The 26,140-nt window shown below is 47.9% G+C and overlaps 1 protein-coding gene across 4 annotated transcripts in view; it reads left to right on the plus strand.

The window, feature by feature from the left end:
• FRMD4A (FERM domain containing 4A) overlaps window positions 1–26,140 on the plus strand; it is a 341,454-nt gene that overhangs the window by 302,903 nt on the left and 12,411 nt on the right. For all 4 annotated transcript variants that reach the window (XM_079778679.1, XM_079778678.1, XM_079778680.1 and 1 more), the window contains 8 exons: window positions 7,794–7,927; window positions 11,667–11,789; window positions 13,600–13,828; window positions 14,880–14,936; window positions 18,113–18,353; window positions 19,125–19,292; window positions 21,036–21,907; window positions 24,044–24,140. In XM_079778679.1, the coding sequence (XP_079634805.1) occupies window positions 7,794–7,927; window positions 11,667–11,789; window positions 13,600–13,828; window positions 14,880–14,936; window positions 18,113–18,353; window positions 19,125–19,292; window positions 21,036–21,907; window positions 24,044–24,140 (1,921 nt within the window). The remainder of the gene's footprint in view (window positions 1–7,793; window positions 7,928–11,666; window positions 11,790–13,599; window positions 13,829–14,879; window positions 14,937–18,112; window positions 18,354–19,124; window positions 19,293–21,035; window positions 21,908–24,043; window positions 24,141–26,140) is intronic.

A 26,140-nucleotide genomic window follows, 5' to 3' on the forward strand; every position in this document is an offset into this window, starting at 1 on the left:
TGCAATCATATGAGCGAATTGTCTGAGACTCCAACCCAGTTTGGTTTGGTGCTCACAGAATAATAGAGGCATTTTTAGGTTATCTTCCCTTTAATTTTTCCTAGACACTCTGATTTTACTTATGTCTCTCACCTTTGCTTTCCCTCTATCTCCCACTGCAACAGTAACTTGCTCTAGGCTCACTTTGCTCTAGTGTCTAGGAGATCAGTCTGCCACCAGAACTATGATTCCCAGAATTCCTGGTGTTCCCCGCACTCTGGGTTTTCCCTTCCTGCTCTGTCTCTGTCCCACAGCCTCCCACTCTGCCAAGTCCTCCAAACTGCCAGCTCTCCCTCTCTGCTCTCCATCTGGTAGCTTGGGGAGCCAAGTTCCCCAAGCCGCTCCACTCTCTGCTGGCGCTCCTGCTCTGCTCTCTGCCTGGCACCTGTGTATGCAAATTAACTGGCCATCTTTGTCGAGTTAATTTGCATACCCACTCCTGATTGGCTGGTGAGCATAGCGGAGGTATGGTCAATTTACATGTTTCTCTTTTATTATATAGGATATTCATGGTTCATGGACGAAGGGAGTTTTTTTTTCATTACATCTTTGATTTTACTAGTTGTAATTGGTCTGTTCAGAATATCTGTGTGTTTTTTCTTATTTCCATTTTGGAAGATTATATGTTTCTAGGAATTTATCCATTTCTTCCACCAAATTGCAATTTGTTGGCATGTAGTTGTTCATAATATTTTATTATAATTTTTTTGTATTTCTGTTGTGTTGTTAATTTTCCTCTTTTCATTTCTGATTTTATTTGTTAGGATTCTCTCTCTCTCTCTTTTGAGGAGTCTGGTTAAAGGTTTATCAATCTTGTTTATCTTTTAAAAGAACTAGCTCTTGGTTTCATTGATCTTTTGTATTGGTTTTTCTTAAGTCTATTTCATTTATTTTCACTCTGATCTTTATTATTTCCTTCCTTCTATTCACTTTGGGCCTTGTTTGTTGTTCTTTTTCTCATTCCTTTAGGTGTAAGATTAGATTGTTTATTTGAGATATTTTATGGTTGTTGTTTGTGTGTGCGTGGTAGGCCTGTAATGCTATGAATTTCCCACTTAGGACTGCTTTCGTTATAGTCCATAAATATGGGGTTGGCCTAATTTTTAACCCATTCATTGTTTATTGACATATTATGTAGCCTCCATCTGTTTGTGTGTTTTTCAGGGATTTCTTTAAGAAATTACTTTTTAGTTTTATACCACTCTGGTTGATATTATTTTAATTTTCTTAAATTTATATGCTTGTTTTGTGTCATGTAGACTATCCTAGAAAATGTTCCATGAGCACTTTAAAGGAATTTATATTTTGCTGTTTTGGGGTGAAATGCTCTGAATATATCAATTAGTTCCATCTGGTCTAGTTTTCCATTCAAGGCTACTGTTTAGTTTTTTGTTTGTTTGTTTGTTTTTCTGTCTGTAAGATCTATCCATTGATGTTTAAATGGTTTAAAATCCCCTACTATGATTGTATTAGTGTGGATCTCTCCCTTTATATCCATCAGTATTTGCTTTATATGTATCAGTATTTATGTGTGGGTATTTTAGTCCTCACCTGAGGACAAGTTTTTATTGATTTTTAGAGAGAGAGGAAGGGATAGAGAGAGACAAAGAAATATTGATGTGAGAAACATCGATGAGATGCTTCCTGTACATGCTCTGACCAGGAATCAAACCCACAACTTTATTGGTATACTGGACAATGTTCCAACCAACTGAGCCTCCCACTCAGGGCTATTTATGTGCTTCTCATTTATATATATATATATATATATATATATATATATATATATATATATATATATATATTTTTTGCTGCTCTCATTGGATGTTTTCTGCTACCTTGTTTTACAAATCACTGATTCTATCCTCTGCATCATCTAACCTGCTATTGATTCCCTCTAATGTATTCTTCATTTCTGACAGGTCCTTTCTTATGTTTATTATCTTTTTGTTTAAGTTCTCAATCAATTCATCCATTCTTCCCCTAAATTTTTTGAACATCCTTATAACCATTGTTTTGAACTCTGTATCTGGTAGATTGATTCTTCCATTTCATTTAGTTCTTTCTCTGGGGATTTCTCCTGTTCCTTCATTTGGGGTGTGTTTCTTTTTCTGCCCATTTTGGATGCCTTTCTGTAAATGTTTCCACATATTAAGTAGATCTGCTATGCCTCCCAGTCTTGGTAGGTGGTGTTATGTAGTAGGTATCTTGTGAAGGTCAGTGACACAGTCTCCCTGTTCACCTAAGCCAAGTACATCAGGAATGTTCCTTTGTGGGTCATGTGAGACCTCCTGTTATATTTGAATCTTGATTGCAGTTGGCCCATCCATAGGTGGCATTGACCCCCAGGCTGGCTGACTGCGGAGATCGATCCTGACCACAGTTTATGAGCTGCTGTGCAGGGGCTGATGCAACAAAGTGGAATTTGCCCCAGCAGGGTCCAGTGCCTTTTGAGCTCTTCCTTTTGGTGTGCTGCTTGTGGAGCTAATTGGTTGTGCTCTGATATGGTCTGAATCCAGCTACTGTGTTTATTGGTTCTGGGGCCTTTTGGAGGGACTCCAGTGCAGGTCAGTGTAAGGCACTGCCTATTGCAGGCCCTGGGCTACCTGTTTGGAATTACAAAGTGATCCATAGTTTTTTGCTGCCTCTGCTAGGACTGGGTATGTGTGGAAGGGGCCAAGCTACACACCAAGGCAGGCTGACACCAGATCAGAGCCCAGGGACAGATCAGCAAAATGTCCAAGTCACCTTGATATCTGCCTCCACTTGCCAACTGCCTGTTAGGCTCAGTCATTGAAAGAGCCTCTGGCCTTAGGCAAGTTGCACGAGTAGGTTTTCAGTGACACACAAGGTAGGCATGAGTGGTGTTAACCAGATTCATACAGATTCAAATTCAGTGCTAGTGGTAGGTCTGAGGTCACTTAGCAAAAGTCTCAGGGTACACCAAAATCGGGTGCCCACAGACTTTTGTGGTAGGTTGGAGTGTCAGGGAATTGTCAGGATGAGGCCAGCTAATTAAGATTTGGCAGTGTGAAGGGAGTGCTCTGCACAAGAACAACAGTGATAGCCTTGCTGGGTAGAGTAATCTTGGTTGTAAGCCTTAATTTTCACCACTTTGAATATTTTGTGCCAATCCTTTCTGGCCCACAAAGTTTCTGTTGAGAAATAACCTGAAAGTCTTATGGGAACTCTCTTGTATTAACTCTACTGCTTGTCTCTTGCTATATTAATATTCTATCTTTGTCTATGATCTTTGGAATTTTAATTATGATGATTGTTTGTGTGGACCTCTTTGGGTTTATTTTGTTTGGGGCTTTCCACACTTCTCTGGTCTTGTATGTCTGTGTCCTTCACCATGTTAAGGAAGTTTTCAACCATATTTCTTCAATTAGAATTTCAATCCCTTGTTCTCTTCTCCTTCTTGAGGTTGTCCCAAAGTTCCCTATCCTCATCTCATTTTTTAAATATTATTGTTTCCTTTTGCTGTTTTGATTAAGTGTTTTCCACTACTTTGTCTTCCAAATCTATGACTCAATCCTCTTCTTTGTCTAATCTGTGGTTGATTCTAATCTATTCTTAATATTAATTGTTGTATTCTTTATTTAGACTGGTTCTTTTTTATGTTTTCGGTTTCTTTGTTGAAATTCTCACTGAATTCATCTACTCTTCCCTTAAGTTCACTGAGCTTCCTTCTAACTAGTGTTGTGAACTCTGTATCTAATAGATTGTTTATCTCCATTTCATTTAGTTCCTTTTCTGGAGTTTTGTTCTATACTGTCATTGGGACATGTTTCTTTGTCTCCCCATTTTCCTGACTTCCTGAGTTTGTTTCCATGTATTAGTTAGAGCTGCTACATCTCCCAGTTTTGGCAGAGTGACCTTATGTATGTAGTAGGTGTCCTGTGAGGCCCAGTGGCACAATTTTCATGTGCACCTGAGCTAGGTGCTCCAGGAGTGTCCCTTGTGTGGTCTCCTGTTGTAGTTGAACTTTGATTCCCATTGGCACATCAGTCTGTGGTATTGACCCTCATGTTGACTGGCTGGGAAGGGCCAGCCATGACTACATTGCACAAGCTGTTGTACAGGAGCTGACCCCACAGATTGGGAGTTGCTTTAGAAGGGCTCTAGTGCCAGCTGATTCCGCCCTTTGAGTGTGTTTGTGGAGCTGGTGGAGGGGTGCTCTGCTGTGTTCTGATGCTAGCCACTAGGTATATTGCTCTGGAGTCTCTTGGGAGGGGCTCCAGTGCAGGCCTACATTAGCCACCATTTGTGGCCAGTTTAGGGCCACCTGGTGGGAGCTACAAAGTTATCTGCAGTTGATTGCTTCTTGTACTGGGCTTGGAGGCACTTGGGAGCGGCTATGCTGTAAACCAAGGCCAGCTGACACTATTGTTTAGATTGGGACCCTTTGGTAGACACCACATTATGAGCTGAGGCCAGCTGCCACTTACTTGAAGTTATGTTCCAAGGCCTACTATGGCCGTAGCTTATGCCAGGCTTGGGGCTGCTTAGGAAGAGGTACAGGGCACACTGAGGCCAGACGCTTCTTGTTTGGGGTTTGTGAATCTTTGAGAGATTTTAAAAAAAGTCTTTAGTGTGAGCCAAGGTAGGCTGCTCCTATGGAAAATCTGCTGGAAGCCACTCAGAGCAGGTGTGTGAATTGGATGGGGTCCCAGGGAATCACCAGGGTGGGGCAAACAGTATTATCCAGGTTACTGAAGAGCTCAGATTTGGTGCCCACCTACACCTGTTGGCTGGATTGGGAGAGGTCTCAAAGGAGCAGTGGTGCCTGCCAGCATTTCTGTCCCCATAACTCCAAAACCTGCCTCTAGTCCTCGCCCTGAAGCTAGTCAATTCAGTTCCTCCCTGTACGTCGGTTGCTTTTTGAGATGCTGCCACTGCACTGGAACCCAGAGTGAGTGAGTTTATGAACAAGTGAGTCTGTGCTCTGGCTCTTTAGGAGGATGCTTGGGTCTACAGCAGCCCTCCATCTCACCTGGATCCAATTCCTGCTGCTTTTCACAGACAGATGTTGTGGGGACACCTCTTCCCAGCACTGGTGCCTGGGAGTAGGGAGCCTGGGGCCACTCGCTCCTCAGAGAGGACCTCTGCAGCCAATGTCCGTCCCTCTTGATTCTTAATCGCCACGAGTGAATGTGGGACCTGCCTGTTCTGCGCTTCCACCCGTTTTACCAATCTCCTTGTGGCTTCTTCTGTATATATTTAGTTATAGGACATCTATTCAGCTAGTCTTCAGGTGGTTCTTAATGTAGGTTCTGAATTTTGTTTTAATTTTGATGTGGTTGTGGGAGGAGGCAAACACAGCATTTACATCATCTATCTTGACTGGAAGCCCTCTGAGATGTCTTCTTTACCATTGGGAGAAACTGACCAGTTGACTGGGAATTCTGATTAGATTATTCTCATATCTGTCTATTCACTGAATTGTTCTAAAATGCTTTACATGGAAATACAGTTGCTACCCTCCCCCTCCCCAAAAGTCCTGCTCAAATTTTTACTGGTATTGCAATGATTCTGTTAATTCCTGAAGTAATGACATCTTTATGATGTCAAGCTTCTAATCCATGACTACCTACATCTCTCTATTATTTTAGGTCTGTAATTTATTTTTCAGCAAAATTTTATAATTTTCATCATAGAGATCTTGCATATTTCTCATTAGATTCTTCCCTAGATATTTGATGTTGTTTGATTCTGTTGCAACTGGCATCATGTGAGGCCTTTGAAGGCACACTGAGTATCACCTGTCCGTGTCTAACACTCTGCTCACCATGGGCATGAGAAGCAAAGTAATACTCAGCTTTTCCTTTTCCAGGGAGCCGGTATACCTTGCCTACCCCAGCAAAGTAAAAGGGTATAATAGCTTCACTGCAGGAAATTTCAGAATCCAAACATTGCAGCCAAGAAAGTGTGCTTTCTTCTAACCTACATCTCTCTGGTTGGCATTTCAGCTTATTTTCCTCTAGTTTGGTTCACAGTGTGCCTTCCACAAAGATTTCATATCTATCAGTCTGCTATTTGAATCATCATTCAGATAGTTCTGCCACATTGTAAAACTATGTGTAGCTTTTATTAAGAGGGAATTTGCTCATGATACAGTATTAAGTTAAAAAACACAGTAAATATCTAATTTTATTTTTAAATGCATGGCTTAGATAAAACGGTTAAAATAAAATGTATGATAGTGGTTATCTTTGGGTGCTTAGCTTCTGGACTATTTTGATGCATGTCTGCATTTCCAAAATGTTAATATTAAATGGGCAATTTCTTTGTACTGAGCAAATATATATATATTTACACACACACACACACACACTGGTATATATATGTCAGCATCTGTTTTGTTAAGTTAATCCTTACCTGAGGATATTTTTTCCATTGAATTTTTAGAGGGGGGGGGGAGAGAGAGAGAGAAACATCAATTGGTTGCCTCCAGCATGTGCCCTGACTGAGACAGTGACCCTGTGAAACCCGGTACATGCCCTTGACTGAGATTCGAACCTGGGACCCTTTGATGCACAGGCCGATGCTCTAACCACTTAGCATGCCAGCCAAGGCAAAAAAAATCAGCATTTTTTAATGAAAAAAATTTAAACTATGTATTAAAATTACTGGCTTCAATTTCACTTTCCCCTTCATTGTACAAAGTATATTAAATTTTGCTAGTGAAGTTAAAACAGGTATCTGACATATCCTATCTAATAAAGAGGGAATATGCTAATTGACTATCATGCCCTCACAAAGATTGTGGTGCCCACAGCCAATAAGAAGGGAATATGCTAATTGACTGCCACAACCTCAAGATGGCGGCGCCCACAGCCACAAGATGATGGCGCCCAGTCCCCTGAGCCCTGCCGGGGTGGCAGGCGCACGGCATGGCCAGGCCCACCCCCAGGCGGGTCCGGCCACTCCATGCGCCTGCCTCTGGAGTCCCCCAGTCCCCTCAGCCCCCCAGCCATCCAGGGCTTGCCCAAGGCACAGGTAAGCCTCAGATGGCAGCTGCCCAGCCGCCCAGGGTCGGCCAGAGTAACAACCAAACAACTGAACAAGCAGGCTGCATGGGACGACCAGGCCGGCAGGGGGTTAGTGAGGGACGACCAAACGACTGAACAGCAGGCTGTGTGGGGTGACCAGGCCAGCAGGGGTGCCATGAGGGGCGACCAGGCAGGCAGGAGTGGGCAGTTAGGGTGACCAGGCTGGCAGAGGGGGGTTATTGGGGGAGACCAGGCCAGCAGGGGGGGGCAGTTAGGGGTGACCAGGACAGCAGGGAGGGGGCAGTTGAGGGCAACCTGGCAGGCAGGCAAGTGAGCGATTAGGAGCCAGCGGTCCCGGATTGTGAGAGGGATGTCCAACTGCCGGGCCAGTCTAGACCGGCAGTCGGACATCCCCCGAGGGGTCCCGGATTGGAGAGGGTGCAGGCTGGGCTGAAGGGACCCCTCCCGTGTATGAATTTCGTGCACTGGGCCTCTAGTCTTAAGATAATCAAGAAAGTGAAACTTCTTTTTCAGGTGTGTACATTTTCCTGCCAGTGCTTCTGACCAGCTGTAAAGTCCACTACTTGCTGAGAATTCTCTCCTCACACTTGGAACCTTGCAACACCTGTTTTATTTCACACTTCCTTGATTCCTGGGTTAAATCCCAGGTCCACAGTGTAGGCTCCAGTTAAATTTCTTAGTGGTCCAGATGTGTGTCCCCCACTGAGCTGGCCTAGTAACCCCACTGTTTATTGACAGGTTCTCAGGAATCGGATAGCTCTCAGTCCGCCAAGAAAGACATGCTGGCTGCCTTGAAGTCCCGGCAGGAAGCGCTGGAGGAAACGCTGCGCCAGCGGCTGGAGGAGCTCAAGAAACTCTGCCTCCGAGAAGCCGTAAGCAGTTACTGTTGCTGCCTGGGGAAGTCTGTATTGTCTGAGCCCTCATCTGTCTTCACATATTTATAAAGGGGAATGGGTCACAAGGAGATCATAGGAGGAAAACAAGAGCTCCTCACACATAAACGTTGGAAATATCCGACCCCTCTCTTGTGCCCCATCAGAAACAGAAGTGGTGACGTTAATGGGACTCCAGGGCACCAGTGAAAGCTGAGTCTCAAGTGGGACCTCACTAGAGACCAGTCATGGTAGCACCTGTAAATAATAATGTTTGCACGATACCCCTTAGTTTATAAAGCATTTTCTCATATGTTATTGCCTCCTTGACTGTAGTGGTTTGCCACCATTTTCTAAGACTTTGAGTCTGAGTTGACTGTTGTGGCTTTTGTTCCCTTGAGGCTGTGTCAGATACTATAACTTTGGAAATCATGCTGAGAAGCATCACTAGGAATCAATAAAGAAACAGGATTTCACTTTATATATAATTCCCTTTAAAACTCATCTGATGTGGCACTATTTAAAAAAAAAAATGAAGTCTTAGCCTAGTGATATCTTTAAGTTTTATGCATAGCAACATTCCTCAAGCTCCTGTCTGCACTGGTCTCAGGTTTCATTGGGACTCAGAGGATGTGACAGGCCACTGTTGTATTTATTTGAATGTCCTCTTCCACCTTCTTTTGTATATTCTGCAATTCTCTGTTAGCATGCTTGATGAATTGAGTTTTTAATGCAATACACCTTACTGTGCATGTGTGTGTGCATGGACATGCGTGTGTATGTGCTTGCACCTGCACAGGATAGGGCGGGAGCCCTCCAGGGAGCCATCGTAGTTCATATAATGTTACACAGAGCGATACTGGTGAACAGTTGAGAATCGGAAGTATAAAGAGGCTCCCAGACTGTATTCCCCTCCCCGCAGTAATAGTGCCTTGCCCCAAGCCAAATGAACCAGGGGGCTTAGAATGAGATCACATTACATTTCCACTTGGCTTAATTAGGTACTGTATTGATTTAAACCGGAGCCAACTCAAACCAGACCCACATTAGCACAAACCACTGCAAATCTTAGGAAAGCACATGCCCTGAGGGAGGGAGGGGGGAGGGAGGGGCCCCCAGCAAGCTTTTTCTTGATGTCCTAAAGCTCCCAGGGAAAGGTGTGGTGGCTCTTTGGTGATGACCAGCATGTCCTCCTCTGGTTTGCAGCAGCCACCGGCATTTATATAAAGAATATGCTCAAAGAATTTAAAAAGTATGGCTTTGGGTGTCTGCATTTAATAATTTGTAAAGACTTGTTTTGTTTTTAATAGAGACAATGTCCCTAAACCCAGCAGGGAGTCAGCATCAGAAAATTGGAGAAACGTGTCAGGGCAGGGTTAGCGTGTGTTAAAGAAGGTCTCACTGTGTCTCCTAAAACGAAAAGCAAAATCAGGAAAACAAAGCTTTCGCTTCTTACAATGTTGACAGCACAAAACAGCTTGAGCAGAAGGGATACCCTCTCTGGCACCAGGCAGATTGCTTTGTGACGTCTCCCATTCTGGTCTCCGGACGCCTCTGTAGTCGGGGGCAGGAGAGCCTCGGCTGCCTCTGTCTGTGCCACACACCGTGCCCTCCGCTCCGGATGTCAGGGAGCAGTTTGTCCCCTGGAGAGCTAGCGGGGCAGTCAGAATGGGTGGAGCGGGAGCATTTGGCAGAAATACCAATACGAGAGTTTAAGAGGAACCAAGTCAAGCGCCACAACAGTGTGTGAAATCCTCCTTCCTCGTGTGGCTCTGGCTACATGTGAAATCGGATTAAATGTGGAGAATTGGGGCCTTGAGTCAAAGACCGTCAAGCAGATGGTGGAAAATCAGTAACCTCGTTTTTTAAAACGTAGTATTTTTTTTTAAAACCACAGATACTTTAACTGGCCATATTAACCACGTTCCCCTACTTTTTATAAGTTTCAGGTGAAAAAAGAAAGTCCTGACAATATAAAATTCTCAGTGTGCATGTTGTTTATAGACTGACTTTGAGGGAAGCAGATAAACATGTCACAGAATAAACACATAGGACTTTGGCAACATTGGAACCACAATAAAAAAGGAAAGAAACAGAAAGGAAGAATGAGCCTTCCACGCTCAGTGTGCCATTGTCCTCTAGAATGCTCACCGGACAAAAAGGCCAAGGGCTCATTCTCAGGTGCAGAGCAGGGAAGGGGCACCGCCCAGGGGAGCGGGGAGCGGGGTGCTGGTGCACTCCAGGTGCACTCACATGCACGCACCATTGCACATGCCCATACACCCCAGTGTGTGCGTGTGCACACCCCACACCCCAGTGAGCACACACACACACACACACACACACACACACAGAATGGTGGGAGAAGCCAGACCACTCCTCCTCTTTTTTTAAAAAAAAATATATTTTTTATTGATTTTTTACAGAGAGGAAGGGAGAGGGATAGAGAGATAGAAACATCAATGAGAGAGAAACATGGTTCAGCTGCCTCCTGCACACCCCCTACTGGGGATGTGCCCGCAACCAGGGTACAAGCCCTTGACCAGAATCGAACCTGGGACCCTTCAGTCTGCAGGCCGACGCTCTATCCACTGAGCCAAACCGGTCAGGGCCACTCCTCCTCTTAGAAGGTGGATCAGCACCTGGAATCTGCTGGTCCCGGCTTCCCGCCTGTGGGACACTCGCACTGGGCCACCCGACACAACGGCCTTTCGTGATGATGCTGAACTGTGAGCTCTTCCTTGAGTCTGTGCAGCACAGATACTGATTTGGGACTAGAAACCAGGGCTGGGCTTTGCCACCTGTGCCAGCCACCTGTGCCATTGGCAGCTCACAGCGGCTCTCCCAGGATTTTCTTGTCCCTGGAAGTGACTCCTCACAACTGATACCTTGGCTCCACCACATGGATTAGCTGCTCACTCAGATTTGATCTTTATTTAGCCCAGACATAGCCCCTCATATGGAGCCCAATTCTAATCTGGACTCATGCCGCTGACCTGGTGTTTGCAGGGTCATTGTCACTGTGGCCATGTGTCAACTAAGCTCACTGTCATTGTACTCGCAACAATTAGATTTTCAGAGTCCAACATATACACTCAACAGATGTGTTTTAATAGATGTGTCAATATTACGGGTTTATTTTCAGTTCTTATTTGTGTACATTTAATGTCTTTTAAGCTCAGCCTGTTCCCTGAGTGTTGGCCTGAGGGGAATAATTATTATATTTAGTTTCTAATTTGTCTTATGCATTTTTCTGGGGCTTTCCATATAGATACCACTCTTCCTAAGAAAGCCTATGTGGAAGACACTTCAATCTCAGCTGTCAGTGAGGGAGGACGGGGTGCAGGGGCACAGCACGGGAGCCAGAAAGATCAGAGATGTGTGTGGCACAGAGTAGGCACGCAGGAATCACTTGGGAAACTAACGAATGTATGAAATGCAAGTTTTATGATGAAATCTAAAGCAACTTTGTTTACGTCACAGACAGTTACTTTCAGAAGAACTTTTCAAAGTGCATCTGTTCTGTAAAAAAGGCTGCTCTCATCCATTTTTAGAGAAATGACATCACATCTCAAAAACTCTTATTAACGCTCATTTAGGCATTTTGCTTAAAGGTACTATTTTGAATGTGTGCATTGCAGAGTGGTGTGTGTGTGTGTGTGTGTGTGTGTGTGTGTGTGTGTCCTGGAAACAAGCACCTGCCCCCTGATCCCGCCCTCCTGCTGTTGCACATCTGCAGGAGCTGACGGGCAAACTGCCTGTGGAATATCCCCTGGACCCGGGGGAGGAACCACCCATTGTTCGAAGAAGAATCGGGACGGCCTTCAAGCTGGATGAACAGAAAATCCTGCCCAAGGGAGAGGTGTGTCCTTCTTCCTGGTGTTGGGTTCTCTCACATCACCCTCGTTGTCTGTTTGTGGGGGCTCCCAGGTTTTCTGTCACAGCTGCAGCATTCTGCACAGTGCCAGCTGCCCTTTCCCCTTTCTGCTCAGTGTTTCCCTTCGCCTCTTGTTACATTCGCAGGTTGGTCAGTACGTGGCTCCCAGGGTAGGATGAGCTAGTTGAGCGTTCCTAAGCATTTTGCTTTTAGTGCAAGTTGTTTATCTGACAGGATAGGCCTGTCGCAAGCTGTGAGGTGAATCTTGGGAGAACCATTCTAACAATGCCCATTGCGTGTCTTTTTAACGGCCTCCCAACCCTGGTTACTGAGCGCATGCCCACTGGTTAGCATGCAGGTGAAGTCACCAGAACACGGCGTCCTGGAGTGGGTGGAAGCGGGGGCCAGTCTGCTGAAATCTGCACCAGGAGGTCCCAGGGGGCTGGGGGCTGCACCGAATGCTTCACCCAAATCTGCATCTTCACCTGGCAGTTTCCTGTTCTGCACAATGAAGTGCATTGCAGAGTCCTTATTTCTTTGGGCCAGATCCAGGGTTAAGTGAGCTACTACTATATTTAGGAAGTTTAACTTGGGTCTTCACACCTGCTTGATGAGCAATGAACTTGAGTAGCTTGAGGTGGAGAAGGGGATGTTACAGGACAGGTGCAGCCTGTGGAAGAGGCAGAAATATAACCGGAGGGCGGGTGGGATTTAGAAGACCATCTGGTCAAGTATATCTCAAATCTGCTGTCATCAGAATTACCTGGGGAACTTCCTCTCCCCTGTGCTGGGCAGATACCAGGCACTCAACTTTTATGAGGAGACCCCACCTTAGTGAGTGTTCGACCCGCCCCAGCCCCATTGTCCTTCCCGCAGTCCCATCTCACCACACCTTCTCACCAGCTGCTCCTTCACACTTGTCAGCAAAATATGCCTTTAGTTCCTGGAGAATTCCATGTGCATCCCCGTCTTTCTCACCTGTCCCTGCATATCGTGGTCCAAAATCCCTCAAAAGAAAGACCGCAGAATTAGCTGGCATGTTGCAGAGTTGCTCTCTGAAGAACAAACTCCCTTTTCTCTTGGAAACACACTTGCACACTCCCCCCCTCCCCCACAGCAGGTGGCCATCTGTGCAGACGGGGCTGCCAGCATGTGCTGGGCTCAGTTTAAGCGGTGAGACTGTCCTGGGTGTCCACAAAGCCATGGAGCGGTGTTTGAACCAGGGCTGTCAGCACAGCTGGCTGGCGGAGTCCCACTCACAGCTCACTCCGTCCTTGTCCCTGCTGACTCGTTCCCAGGCTCCAGCACAGAGGGTTCAACATCTGAGAGACAGAGGGGTGTGGGGAAGGTGGGGGAGAGGGGCACGTGGGAGCTCCCGTCAGCAGGCCCACAGAGCAGGACAGAAAGGTGCTCTGAAAATAGTGCTGCATCCTGTGCCCATTCAAACCGAATGGGTCTGAATTTCCATGAAGGCTTGGTCTTCTTGAACCATGTGGAGACCATGGAAATGAAGCCAGGAGGCCCCAGGCCCTCAGCATGGGGGCCCCTTGCTTCTCAGTGATGGATCCCCTGTGCAGACCAACCTTGTCTCCAGAGTGGAACAAGGGCCACGGTCTCAAAAGTGTGTGTGCCCAGGGCACTGGCTGCCAGAGATTTTAGGAACAGGATCACTGCCTTAGGCAGTGGGACTGCTGGGTGCCTAGTGCTGTGGCCCCCAGGAGTAAGGAAGGCTGGCTCGCCTTGGGGGGCGGGGGCGGAAAGGACAGAGGTGAAACCCTGGCTCTCCCTCCCACAGGAAGCCGAGCTGGAACGCCTGGAACGAGAGTTTGCCATTCAATCCCAGATTACAGAGGCTGCCCGCCGCCTCGCCAGCGACCCCAACGTCAGCAAAAAACTGAAGAAACAAAGGAAAACCTCCTATCTGAATGCCCTGAAAAAGCTGCAGGAGATTGAGAATGCCATCAATGAGAACCGCATCAAGTCTGGGAAGAAGCCCACCCAGAGGGCCTCGCTCATCATTGACGGTCAGTGCTGAGCCCCTCTGCACGGCAGGCTGCCCCCACTGCCCCGGGAGCGGGAGCCAGGCCTGAGAGTGGGCCAGAGCCCAGCTCCCAGCATGCCCTAAGCAATCTAATTAACCAGTGAGGGCTATTCTGTTAGGAATATATATATTTTTTTAATTTCAGAGAGGAAGGGAGAGGGAGAGAGAGATATAGAAACATCAGTGATGAAAGAGAATCATTGATCAGCTGCCTCCTGCATGCCCCACACAGGGGATCAATCCCACAACCTGAACATGTGCCCTAACCAGGAATCACCATGACCTTCTGGTTCATAGGTCCATTCTTAACCACTGAGCAACACCGGCCAGGCAGCATGATTTTTTATTTCAAAAGAAAAACACTAAACTTGGTATCCAAAGACCTATTGCCAGGAGAGTTGAGCAATCCCAGACAAACCAGCTCCCTAGCTGTGCCTCAGTTTCCCCAGATGTTTAGCGGGGAGGATTACCTTACTGTCTCCCTCTTTGGCATGTTCTCATGGTTAGTTGAATGGGGTCTATGAAAATAAGCTTTGTAGAGATAGAAGCTGAATTTAGCAGCTTCCCCCACCCCCTCACCCCACCACCACCACCACCACCACCACTAATGGCTTAAGACATTTATTGAGAAGCCATTTGTTGCCCTGTGAGCAAAGCCAAGTTTCTCACCCTAGTTTCACATTTGTACAATCAATAGCAGTTCACTTCCTATAGGTCGATCAGAACATGCCCTGGGAATGGGCTTGAGACCATGGTGTGACCTAACCCGGCAGGCAGCCTATTGGATATAAAGCCACTCAGCATTGCAGTGCCCTGTCTAACAAGAGCACAAAGATATTGAGTGTCGGGGGTGGGAGTGAGCTCATGAGCCATGGCACGGGCTGTCATAGAAATGCCCAGCAGCATTTGGATTGTATTTCATGGATTCTCTCTGATTAGAAAGATAAGGATATGCTAAACACATGATTTTTACAGACAGGCCTTTGTCTAAAGGATGTGATAAACTCTCAGACTTTTGCTTTTTGTCTTCTCAGATGGAAATATTGGCAGTGAAGACAGTTCCCTCTCCGATGCCCTTGTTCTGGAGGATGGTAGGTGGTTGGGAGCACTGGGAAGGGGCTCGGATTAAACTGGGTTAAGCTCTGTGTAGCCTAGGACAGGCCAGTGTAACGGCGAGAGCCGGGCCAGGATGGCCCCAGCTTCCCTGCAATTCTCTCACTGCCCGATAGTCACTGAGTTGGTTGGGAGTTGCTGGGTGCTATGTAAACCATTTCTATTGGAATTTTAGTGTTTTCTGTGCCTGAGAGGTCAGATTTAAGGTGATATGATAGTCAGTGAGTTGTACTTTACTTTATTAGTTGCCAAACCACATTTTTACCTAAACAGAGAATATCTACACCACACATAGTTTCCTTTAGCATATTCATATTTCTGGAGGAAAGCGGCAGACTTTGGTTTGGATCACAAATCAAAGATTGAAACCTGCTAGGAGAGCCTGGAGGGAGCAGGAAAAACAGAAATGACCCCAGCCCGGACCCCTAGGCCACACCTGACATAGAATAGGAAAGAAGTCCAACCCAGAACCATCTCTGAGCACGTTCCTACGGATTTAACCCCAAACTTGTGAGGCCAGGACATTAATGAAATGGAAATATATTAAGTGGCAGTTAATTTTTTACCCCTTAGGGAAAACGCAGGTGGGCAGTGATACGTAGCTATTTAGATGGAAAACAGAGAAGGTCTACCCAGGTCAGACTAATGTGGATAATCGCAAGAATAATAATAATTGCTGTTGATGTGGGGAAAGGCTGGCGGGTTATTTACCCAGTCGTCTTGGCCCTGCTATTATCAATCACACTGTAATATTCTTATGGTCACTTGGTTACGTGGGTGAGGAGGAAGTGGGGCTGCAGGGGAGAGAGCTGTGTTTTGAAGATCAGAGATCCAGCCCTGGTTTTGGCCTCTGTGGACCCCAGTCTCTCTGGGGGGAGGAAATGAGAACAATTTCATGAGATTCCTTTGTAACTGAGGAGTTGGGGGCATTATACATTGACATTGGCTAATTCTGATGCATCATTTATGATTAGCTTCTTCCCCATGTTGCAAACCCCCAGACTACCGGGCGGTGTTACTGCCTCCCTAGTGCAGGCTTACCCCATCTAGGGGCCCTTCCCTTTACTGATCTAAGAGATGCAGGAGCCGGGGAAGCATAGCACATGCTCAGGTCTTGGGGACTGAGAAGTAGTCTGTGAAAGGAACACTCTTTGGAAGTGGATTTAGGATCACATGAATTGTTATTGGGGTTTGAGGTTTCTTCTGGGTATTGTTCCCCTCAAACTCCCACCTCAGCTTCCACAAGGAACACTGATTTTTTCCTGCCTCTCTGCTCAGTGCTGCCCTCCAGGGGGCTCTCACCACTGGATATATTCTCTAACCCCTCCCCAACCCTCCCTGGATCCTACCCTTTTGTGAACCCTGCCAGATGACTAAACAGGACTTTCATCCTAATGCATCCATGCCTAGTTTTCCTGTGGCTTTCACACCCAATCCTGACACCTGATTCTGGAATGAAAGGGCCCTGTCAGTAGGGCACCTTGCTTATCTCGGCGCCCACAGAAGGTCTCGTGCTCTTGCACTTGACCAGAGCTCCTCCCTGTCACCCTCTGATCCTCCTTACCAGCTGCTGGGCCAGCTGTATCTGGTCCTGGCTTCTTCCTTTCGTTTTCCTCTCTGCCAGGCCACTGCTGAAATCCCTTCTGAACCACAGCTCTTTGCCTGACTAACTGAATTCACTTCCTCCGAAAGTCCTATGGCCATTGATGTTAGAGTGTTACTCCCCTGAGGGTAGGGCATGGTCTTCTATCCTATATAATAAAGAGGTAATATGCAAATTGACCATCACTCCAACACACATGATGGCCACCCCCATGTGGACACAAGATGGCCACCACAAGATGGCCGGCAGGGGAGGGCAGTTGTGGGCAATCAGACCAGCAGGGGAGGGCAGTTGGGAGGGACCAGGCCTGCAAGGGAGGGCAGTTAAGGGGCGATCAGGCCTTCAGGGGAGGGTAGTTGGAGGGGACCAGGCCAGCAGGTGAGGGCAGTTAGGGGTGACCAGGCTGTCAGGGGAGGGCAGTTAGGGGGGACCAGGCCTGCAGGGGAGGGCAGTTAGGGGGGACCAGGCCTGCAGGGGAGGGCAGTTAGGGGTGACCACGCCTGCAGGGGAGGGCAGTTGGGAGTGACCAGGCCAGCAGGGGAGGGTAGTTGGGGGGGGACCAGGCCAGCAGGGGAGGGCAGTTAGGGGTGACCAGGCTGTCAGGGGAGGGCAGTTAGGGGCAATCAGGCCGGCAGGGGAGCAGTTAGGCATCGATCAGGCTGGCAGGGGAGTGGTTAAGGGGTGATCAGGCTGGCATGCAGAAGCGGTTAGGGGCAATCAGGCAGGCAGGCAGGCAGGCAAGCGGTTGGGAGCCAGCAGTCCTGGATTGTGAGAGGGATGTCTGACTGCCTGTTTAGGCCCGATCCCACTGGACATCCCTCAAGGGGTCCCAGATTGGAAAGTGTGCAGGCTGGGCTGAAGGACACCCCCTCCCCTCCCACCCCCCATGCACGAAATCGTGTACTGGGCCTCTAGTTCTTTTGTAATAGTTGTAGCCCATCTCCTTCCCAAAGAACCTAAGGCAGTTCCAAAATGAAAATATTTTATGGGAACATTTTAAAAACTGTGTATATAGTTCTGGAAAAAGCAGAGTCGGTTCCTAGAGCCACCAGTAGATCATTACTCTGAACAGATATGGTTTTATTCATTTTTTTTTCTAACAAATGACTTAATTGATTACCTACTATGTGTCAATAACCATTGTAGACACTAAGGATATAGCAGTTAACAGACTAGACAAAACCCTCATGGAGCTGAAATCCCCCAAAGCAAATGAGATATGTCCTGTCTATTGAAAGAAAACGTACAACAATGAGGACATTTTGCTGTTTGGTATGAAGCAAGTGTTAACCCATGGGATTTAATGAAATTTGGGTTTACTCCATTTGTAGCTCATCAGAATTGAGCCTCCTCTTCCCATTAAATGCTGCTCATAGTTTTTGTTCTGGATTGACTTGTTTGGCAACTGGGGAAGCGTCATGGGCACCTTCAAGAGTGAATGCTGGCCTGGCCCCTGGGTGTTGCTATTGGGGCAGAGGTGGGTGGGAGCCTGTCTGGAGTCAGTAGGAAGGACGACCCTTGCTCAGTTGCTCTCTCTCCGTCTTTGCGCAGAAGACTCTCAGGTCTCCAGCACACTGTCCCCCTTACAGTCTCCTCACAAGGGACTTCCTCCTCGGCCACCATCATCGCATAACAGGCCCCCTCCTCCCCAGTCCCTGGAGGGACTCAGGCAGATGCACTATCACCGCAACGACTATGACAAGTCACCCTTAAAGCCCAAAATGTGGAGTGAGTCCTCGTTAGATGAGCCGTATGAGAAGGTCAAGAAACGTTCCTCCCACAGTCATTCCAGGTGAGCTGGGTGGGGAAGGCCACGAGAGGCATGGTCAACAGCTATCGAAAGCATCAGTGGGCTGTCCCAAATGGCATCCACAAATTACAAAATCCAAATCAACCGAACTCCTTCCAGGGGTTGACTTTCAACAGGGATGCTGACCTGTCCAGGTGCAAAATTGTCATCCCAAGGGAAAATGGGGGTTTTGGCTCACAGCCAACGTGTTGGCAGATGGCTTTAATGTTGCTAAATTCCACGGAAATTAATCAGGAAGTCTTGGGCGGTACTATTCCAAAATGGCAAGTGACAGCCTTCTCGTAGGAATCCCGAAGTGGTTCAGAACCCTAAGCCATCAGCCAACAGGATTCTGGAGCCAAACACTGTAATCTCAGCTGTGCATTATCAGCTCGTCCCTGGGCTGATCTTGGAGAGAGCTTTTGGAGAGGCATTTTTGGTTGGCTTCTCTGGTTTTCTCATGTCCTTTCATTACACCATTTAAGCTCCAAGTGGGTGTCCAGTCAAGTAAATGTTTGTCTGTTGGAAAACAGAAACTGCAGTTTAGGACAGTGGCTTCACAGACAGCCATGCTCCCTGTCCCAGTGAAGGCTGACCAGGACCCAGGGGCCAGGGATAAGGATTCTCAGGGAAAGGCTCGGAGGTCGGAGGGAGTAAGGGTGGGAATCCTGAGCAAGCCCACCCAACACCAAGGTTGATGTCTTGGAGGCTAGTCAGCTCCTGGGCACGGGTGCAGCACTGTGGCGGTGACCAGCGGCTTCCTCTGGTTTGCAGCAGCCACAAGCGTTTCCCCAGCACAGGGAGCTGTGCCGAAGCTGGAGGGGGAAGCAGCTCCCTCCAGAACAGCCCCATCCGCAGCCTTCCTCACTGGAACTCGCAGTCCAGCATGCCGTCCACACCAGACCTGCGTGTACGGAGTCCCCACTACGTTCATTCCACAAGGTGAGTCCACCCGGCCCTCGGGCCACTGCCTGTGTAAAACTGGATCTCTCTGGCTCCAACTGGCCCAGATAATGGATGATCTAGGGTCAGGCCTGAACTAGTGAGGTCGTTTCTCCTTAAAATGAAGCAGGATTTAAAACTGAGCTGGCAGCAGTCTGCCACTGCCCGTGCCTAGTGGGACCAGGAGGCAGCTGGAGACTCCCAGGCAGACAGTGCGCAAGGAAGGGGCCTAAGCAAAATGCAGGCGGGAAAGACCGGCAGATTAGCAGGGAAGCATGCTGGGGCCACACCACCTTGTCCTGATGAGGTGATCTTTACTGGAGAGTCCTCCTGTCGCTTTTTACCGGGGCCTAATTTATCACGGACTTTTTAATGCCTCAAGGTATAAATTCATGAAAGAACAAAAGGACTGGGCAAAAGGGAGGCTCCAGTGAATCAGGCCTTCATTTTCTAAAAAGAAGCAAAACCAAAGCCACCATTCCATTTTATCAGAAACTGAGTCTGTAGGGATCATACCTCAAAGGAGAGAAGGTGTGAGCATCCATAAATGGTAAACCATTTTGTATCAGGTAGAGCACTCCAGGCAAGATTTTCTCACTCATTTTATTCATGCCTTTATTCACTCATGCACCACATATTTATAAGGTGCCTCCGTGTAGCAGGTATTATTCTAGGGGATAGAGCAGTGAAAAAAGCAGACCACACCCTGGCTCTCATCAGACTTACATTTCAGTTGGGCGTCATAATAAATATCTGTCAAGTGGTGATAGCACTAAGAGGAACAATGAGCCAAGCAAGGGGCTAGAGAGTGAACTAGAAGCTTGGAGAAGCTCTCTCTCATAAGGTGAACTTCGAGCAGAGACCTGAATGGATGGGGGCGGGAGAGGGCGGGCGGAGAGCAAGCTGTGAGGATACCGTAGAGAACAGCAGGTTAAAGCCCTGCACACTGGCCTGAACTTGGCATGTTCCCAGGAGGCCAGTATGGCTGGAAGAGAGTGACGGAGTGGTGTGGGACCAGGGGCCACATGATGGGAACTTATCATTCTCCCCTGGGTGACAGTCAGAGCTGAACTCATATCTTCGTGTAATTGGCCAACAGGGCCACCCTGACCTTCACATGTGGCCCTAGCATTGTCTGCAATATTGATGGATATTTGTAGGATGGATTCCGATAAGCAGAATGCGTTACAAACAAAATGGTGGCATGGTAAGTTTTTCCATCAGTCGTTTTCCATGTCCCACCAACCCTGCCTTTCAGAGTCTTCATGGAAATGGAAATCTGTGCGTTTCATAATAGTATTTGGTTGAACCATATGAAATGTCTCCATAAGGCCTGTGTTGACCTGCAAAAATGGGCATTTCATTTGGTTTAACACAATGACTGGAATAGGCATTTTCTTTGGTTCTCTCTGTATCTGTGGAATTCCTTTACACTTAAAAAAAAGGAAGAAAGCAAGCCCTGGCTGTTGGCACACTTTTTGCAGAGGGAACCCTTATGTGGGTGCCATCTTCAGTCTTACCTCCCACTGGGAATCAAAATCCCAGCAGAGGCCAGGCTTGACTCCAGGGGTCAGCCTTGCTCTCCTGCCTCCTTTTCACCCGGGAACCATGGGAAGCACCTGGATTCCCAGGGCAGCTCAGCTCTGTTTCCCAGCAGCTGGAGGCTCTCTCCTGAGTCCCAGGTTGCAGAGCCCCCAACCCTCCACTGGGCCCACAGACCCACCACCCATCGTCTTCCTGCAGGTCCGTGGACCTCAGCCCCACGCGCCTGCACAGCCTCGCTCTGCACTTTCGGCACCGCAGCTCCAGCCTGGAGTCCCAGGGCAAGCTCCTGGGCTCTGAGAATGACACAGGGAGCCCCGACTTCTACACCCCGCGGACTCGTAGCAGCAATGGTTCAGACCCCATGGACGACTGCTCATCCTGCACCAGCCACTCCAGCTCCGAGCACTACTACCCAGCGCAGATGAATGCCAACTACTCCACCCTGGCGGAGGACTCGCCCTCCAAGGCGCGTGCCAGGCAGCGGCAGAGACAGCGGGCGGCAGGCGCGCTGGGCACAGCGAACTCGGGCAGCATGCCCAACCTGGCCGCGAGGGGGGGCGGCGGCGGGAACCCACCTGGAGTCTACCTGCACAGTCAGAGCCAACCCAGCTCGCAGTACCGCATCAAGGAGTACCCGCTGTACATTGAGGGGGGCGCCACGCCCGTGGTTGTGCGCAGCCTGGAGAGCGACCAGGAGGGCCACTACAGCGTCAAGGCACAGTTCAAGACCTCCAATTCCTACACCGCGGGCGGCCTGTTCCGGGAGAGCTGGAGGGCCAGTGAGGAGGGCGACGCCGGCCGCCTGACGCCATCGCGCTCGCAGATCCTGGGGACTCCATCGCTGGGCCGCGAGTGCGCCCACGACAAGGGCACGGGGCGCACCGCCGTGTCCGATGAGTTGCGCCAGTGGTACCAGCGCTCCACCGCCTCGCACAAGGAGCACAGCCGCCTGTCGCACACCAGCTCCACCTCCTCTGACAGTGGCTCCCAGTACAGCACCTCCTCCCAGAGCACCTTCCTGGCCCACAGCCGAGTCACCAGGATGCCCCAGATGTGCAAGGCCACGTCAGGTGAGAATGGGGACAGAATGGGGTTGGCCCGGAATGAGCAAACTGTTGACACTTTTCAAGGGCTTACAGAATGTCTTAGAGTCTGTGGTGAGGAATGAGAGATGGTTAATTCCAGAAACCTAGCTGTCAGATGTATGAGACTTGAGGTTTTTCAATCACCCCTTTACCCCTCCCATACTGGGCCTGGTTTTGCCAAGAGTGACAGACTTCAGAGGGGGTGGGACAGCACATCAGATCCTCCCCAGTGGATTGGGCCAGCTCCTACTTCAGCTTCCTCAGTGGGCATGCAAACCATCCCTCCAGCCACTTCTCCTGGTGAGGACAGAAATCAAAGAAGTTAGGTGTCTCAGGGTTTACCTAAGACACTGGTAAGTTGGAGACCTGGGTGGCACCTTGCAGAGGGTGACTGGCTTAAGGCCTTGGCTTGTGGAAGCCTTGAAATTCGGCAGGTGTGTCCCCCGGTGGGGCAGGCTGATGGAGCCTGGAGAGCGGCACTTGACTTCACTGTGACCCATGAATGGACTTCACTGTGACCACATGGATAACTGCTCCTTGCCTCGCTTTTCAATGGTGTTAGGATATAACCACAGTCATTTTTGTAAAGAGCTTTCAGAGTTTCATAATCAAATGAAGGGTTACTTTATTTTTGTACTCAGAGCAGGAGGAATTAAGTAACAAAGGGAAGAAACCATGCTTTCCCCTAAGAAGTCACACTGCCTTCCTACTCCCTCTCTGAGAGAATCCTGGCAATAATAACAACACTTGTTCAGTACTGGTGCTGGCCGGGCTCTGGGCCTGGCACGGACTAACTCATTTCCATGCTCATGGCATTCATAAGGAGAGGGGAACTCGTGCAGTGGCGAGATCCTGCCTCATACTGACTGTAGGAAAAGAAAGGGGGAGGATGTTGACATGTAATAAAAATGATTTTAAAAGTAGAATGAAATGAGAATCAATAGCAAATGGAAGGTACTGCAAGTCTGGACTTGTGCATAGAAAGTGGTTGAAGATTAGAGGAAAGGGGTGATTCTAAAGACAGAAAATAGGAGGTCATCTTTGGGGAGCTGAAAGAGATTCTGGGGGCCTAGAGAGAGCAGGGCAAAGAGGAAGGACCTGCAGCTGCCCCAGGTGTGCCAGGCCACAGGCTCCTTGGTTCTGGCTCATTTATTATGGTGCATCAGTCAAATGACAAGTTCCAGAGATAATAATAAAAATGCTTCAGGCGACCATGGGAGAACCATGGACTTCAAAACCCCAGAACCATCTCCATATTCCTCCACCTGTAAAATAAGCCCAGTGAAGTCTGCCATCGACTTCCTGGAGCACCGGGAGAGGGAATGAATGGACATGCTGAGCCTGTTACCCTACCGGAAGCAGCAGCGCTCTGAAGAGGGCTGGAAGGGTTTATGTTCCATCAAAGCGTTAGCACTTGTCTAGTAGATATGCTTTATTTAAAGAGATTAGGTAAAATCTTTTGGAACATGTTTTAAACTGAAAATGTTAAGAAGTATATCTGTGGTTTTCTGATTATAAAGATTCCATTCCCAAGAAAGCAGAGGATGCATTTAAGGAGGCTTTACTTCTTACTAAACTTTCCCAACTGGAGAAAGTCTGCCATGTCAATAAACTCCTAGTAGTCAGATTTGGATGAACTATTAAAGGCCCAGCGCCCTTTAAAGTGTCCAAAGGGGTATATTATAAGCCTGAAATGGCAGACAGCAAGCTCTGAGAACCTTTCTGGAAGTTCTCTGTTCAAGACACAGGCACAGTTTTGACACTGGGGCCACATCTACAAATGCCCTGAGGTGTCGCTTCCTGGTGTCCAGAGAAATAGGCCCTCCTGCACTAGCCCTGCCCAGGACTCCCTCCAAGGTCTGTGGGCCGTCAGGTTCTTTGCTACTGTGGAGGCTGCCGCCATCCCTGTGGCCACTTTCCAGTGGCAAAGTGGGGACCTCGGATCCCAGGTCAGCTTGACTGAGGATGGAGCTGCTGCATGGTGTGGAGGAGATGCATGGGTGTAGGGGGTGGATATTTGCCCACTGTGGCCCTGCAAGGGGTCGCATCCAGCATCTCTGGAAAGAAGCTCCTTCACTTGACTGGTGTCTGACGCATCTTTTCTGCACCACCTGCATACAGCTGCCTTACCTCAAAGCCAGAGAAGCTCAACGCCATCGAGTGAAATTGGAGCAACGCCCCCAAGCAGTCCCCACCACATCCTAACCTGGCAGACTGGGTGAGTTCCGATCAGACCTTTCATCCTCCTCTTCCAGGTTCTAGAATGATCCTCAGCCTTCCTCTTCAGGAAGAGTGTAATGAATATGAGATTCTAGTAACGGAGGGTTTATCAGGAAAAGAATGGCGAGTGTTCTTCATTACTAGGAACTTCCTTCCTTTCCAGCGAAGGCCCATGAACTGCTGTTCCTTCTACCCCTCTCCTTTCCATCGCTATCCTTTAGATGGGGAATTCTCTCTAATTCCTTGTAAAGCTGGCCCATGGCCCCAGAAATGTGGGGAAGTGGGTGTCACAAGTCCAACTGCACTGCTTTGGTCAGAATTCCAGACAGCATGTGACTTAAGTTCCAGTTATACCAAGACAACTTCAGAATGCCAGACACAGAAGAGGAAGGGGAGAAAGAGACCGGTGTGAGCACCCTGGGCTGCCTCTGGTCCCACGTTTTGCCTGCTCCTCAGGGTGCTCACTGCCTTGGTATCAGGATGCATCTTAAGAAAAAGACAGGAGGCTCAGATCCCATCTCTGTCCTGGCCAACCACTTAATCAACACACAAAGGGGATCAGGTATCTTGAGACCTTTAAGAAATGGCCCACAGAAAAATAACCCAAAATTCAACTCTCCTTATAGCTTTCAGCATAAACAAACATCGTAATCTCAGGGATATTTAGGATGTTCTGATCTGCTGCAGAGTCTGAGGGGGTACACGTAGCTTGCTGTGCTCACAGTTCCTGCCTCTTCTGTTGCTCCTAAGACATTACCTCTAAATGGATGTTATATACTATCACTATCTGTTGGTTAAAAAAGTAAAGGGTCCCTTTATCTAGCTCTATTCAGTTTCTCATTTTCTGAAGCATCGGTGGGAGTGTCTGGGAAAATATGACAGCTGTCTGTGAGTTGAATCATCAAAACACAACAGGACCAGAATTGGCTCCACGGACCACATTTCTGACTCTCATGCTTGGCAGACATTTTTTGTTTCTGCAAATTTATCTGTAGTAATTTAAAACCAGGCTTTATGGGTCCTTAGTATTTAACAGAAGGTAGGAGAGCTAATGTTTATTAAGTGCTTGCTGTATACTCAAAGGTTGGAAGCTTCTTCTAACATATGTGAGCTCATATAATCTCATTGCAACCTCGCTCGGGAAGTATCGCATCTTTACATTTTATAGATGAGGCTAAGAGAAAATAAGTGCTTGGCCCCAAGTCACAATGGCTGGTTGAAGCTGACACTCAGCCCTGTGCTCTGTGAGACATAAGCCCTGTCTCTTTCCATTAGGCCAGTCGTCCGTAAAGTGCAGTCCCCAGACCAGCAGCATGAACGTCACCTGGGATCTTGTTAGAAGTGCGGGTTCTCAGGCCCACCCATGGCCTACTGAGTCAAAAAGTCTGGGGGCAGATCTGGAAGTCTGTGTTTTAACAAAGCCTCCCACTCAAATTTCTTGTGTCCACTCCCACTTCTTGGTCTGTCTTTGGAGCAGCAACTTCCCCTCTGTCATTATTACAGATCATGAAAACACTCCATTATTCACCATCCACACTCCAGCTCTAGCTTGTGTGGTCTGGCAGCTGCTAGGCCTAGGGCCCTGGAGTCTCTCTAAGATTAATTCATAAAAAAAATGACAGATCTTCTGTATCTGTGGTACCTCCACTGGTAAATCATCTCACCTAAATAAGGAATTTCAGATTCCAGGCTCTTTCTCTGGATCCCCAGATTTTCTCCATCATATCCAATTTTACCTGACCCAAATGTATTTATTTAAGTGACAGCAGCCTCCGGAATTTATAAGCACCCCTCAGATGCACACACAGTGAGCTGGTCTGGAACCCTGCCTGGGTTTCACCAAACATAGCTAGTGAGGACTCAAGACAAATTTGAAACAAAAAGGTATTTTGGTTCTTGAAGTAAACTCTTTCATCAGATTGAGTTGAATTATCATTAATAACTATTTTCTGTGATGTGACAAGAAAATGAGAAATGGGTAAAAAGTGCCAAAGCCTG

The sequence above is a fragment of the Cnephaeus nilssonii genome (genome assembly GCF_951640355.1).
Source record: "Cnephaeus nilssonii genome assembly, chromosome: 1".
Classification (NCBI taxonomy): Eukaryota; Metazoa; Chordata; class Mammalia; order Chiroptera; family Vespertilionidae; genus Cnephaeus; species Cnephaeus nilssonii.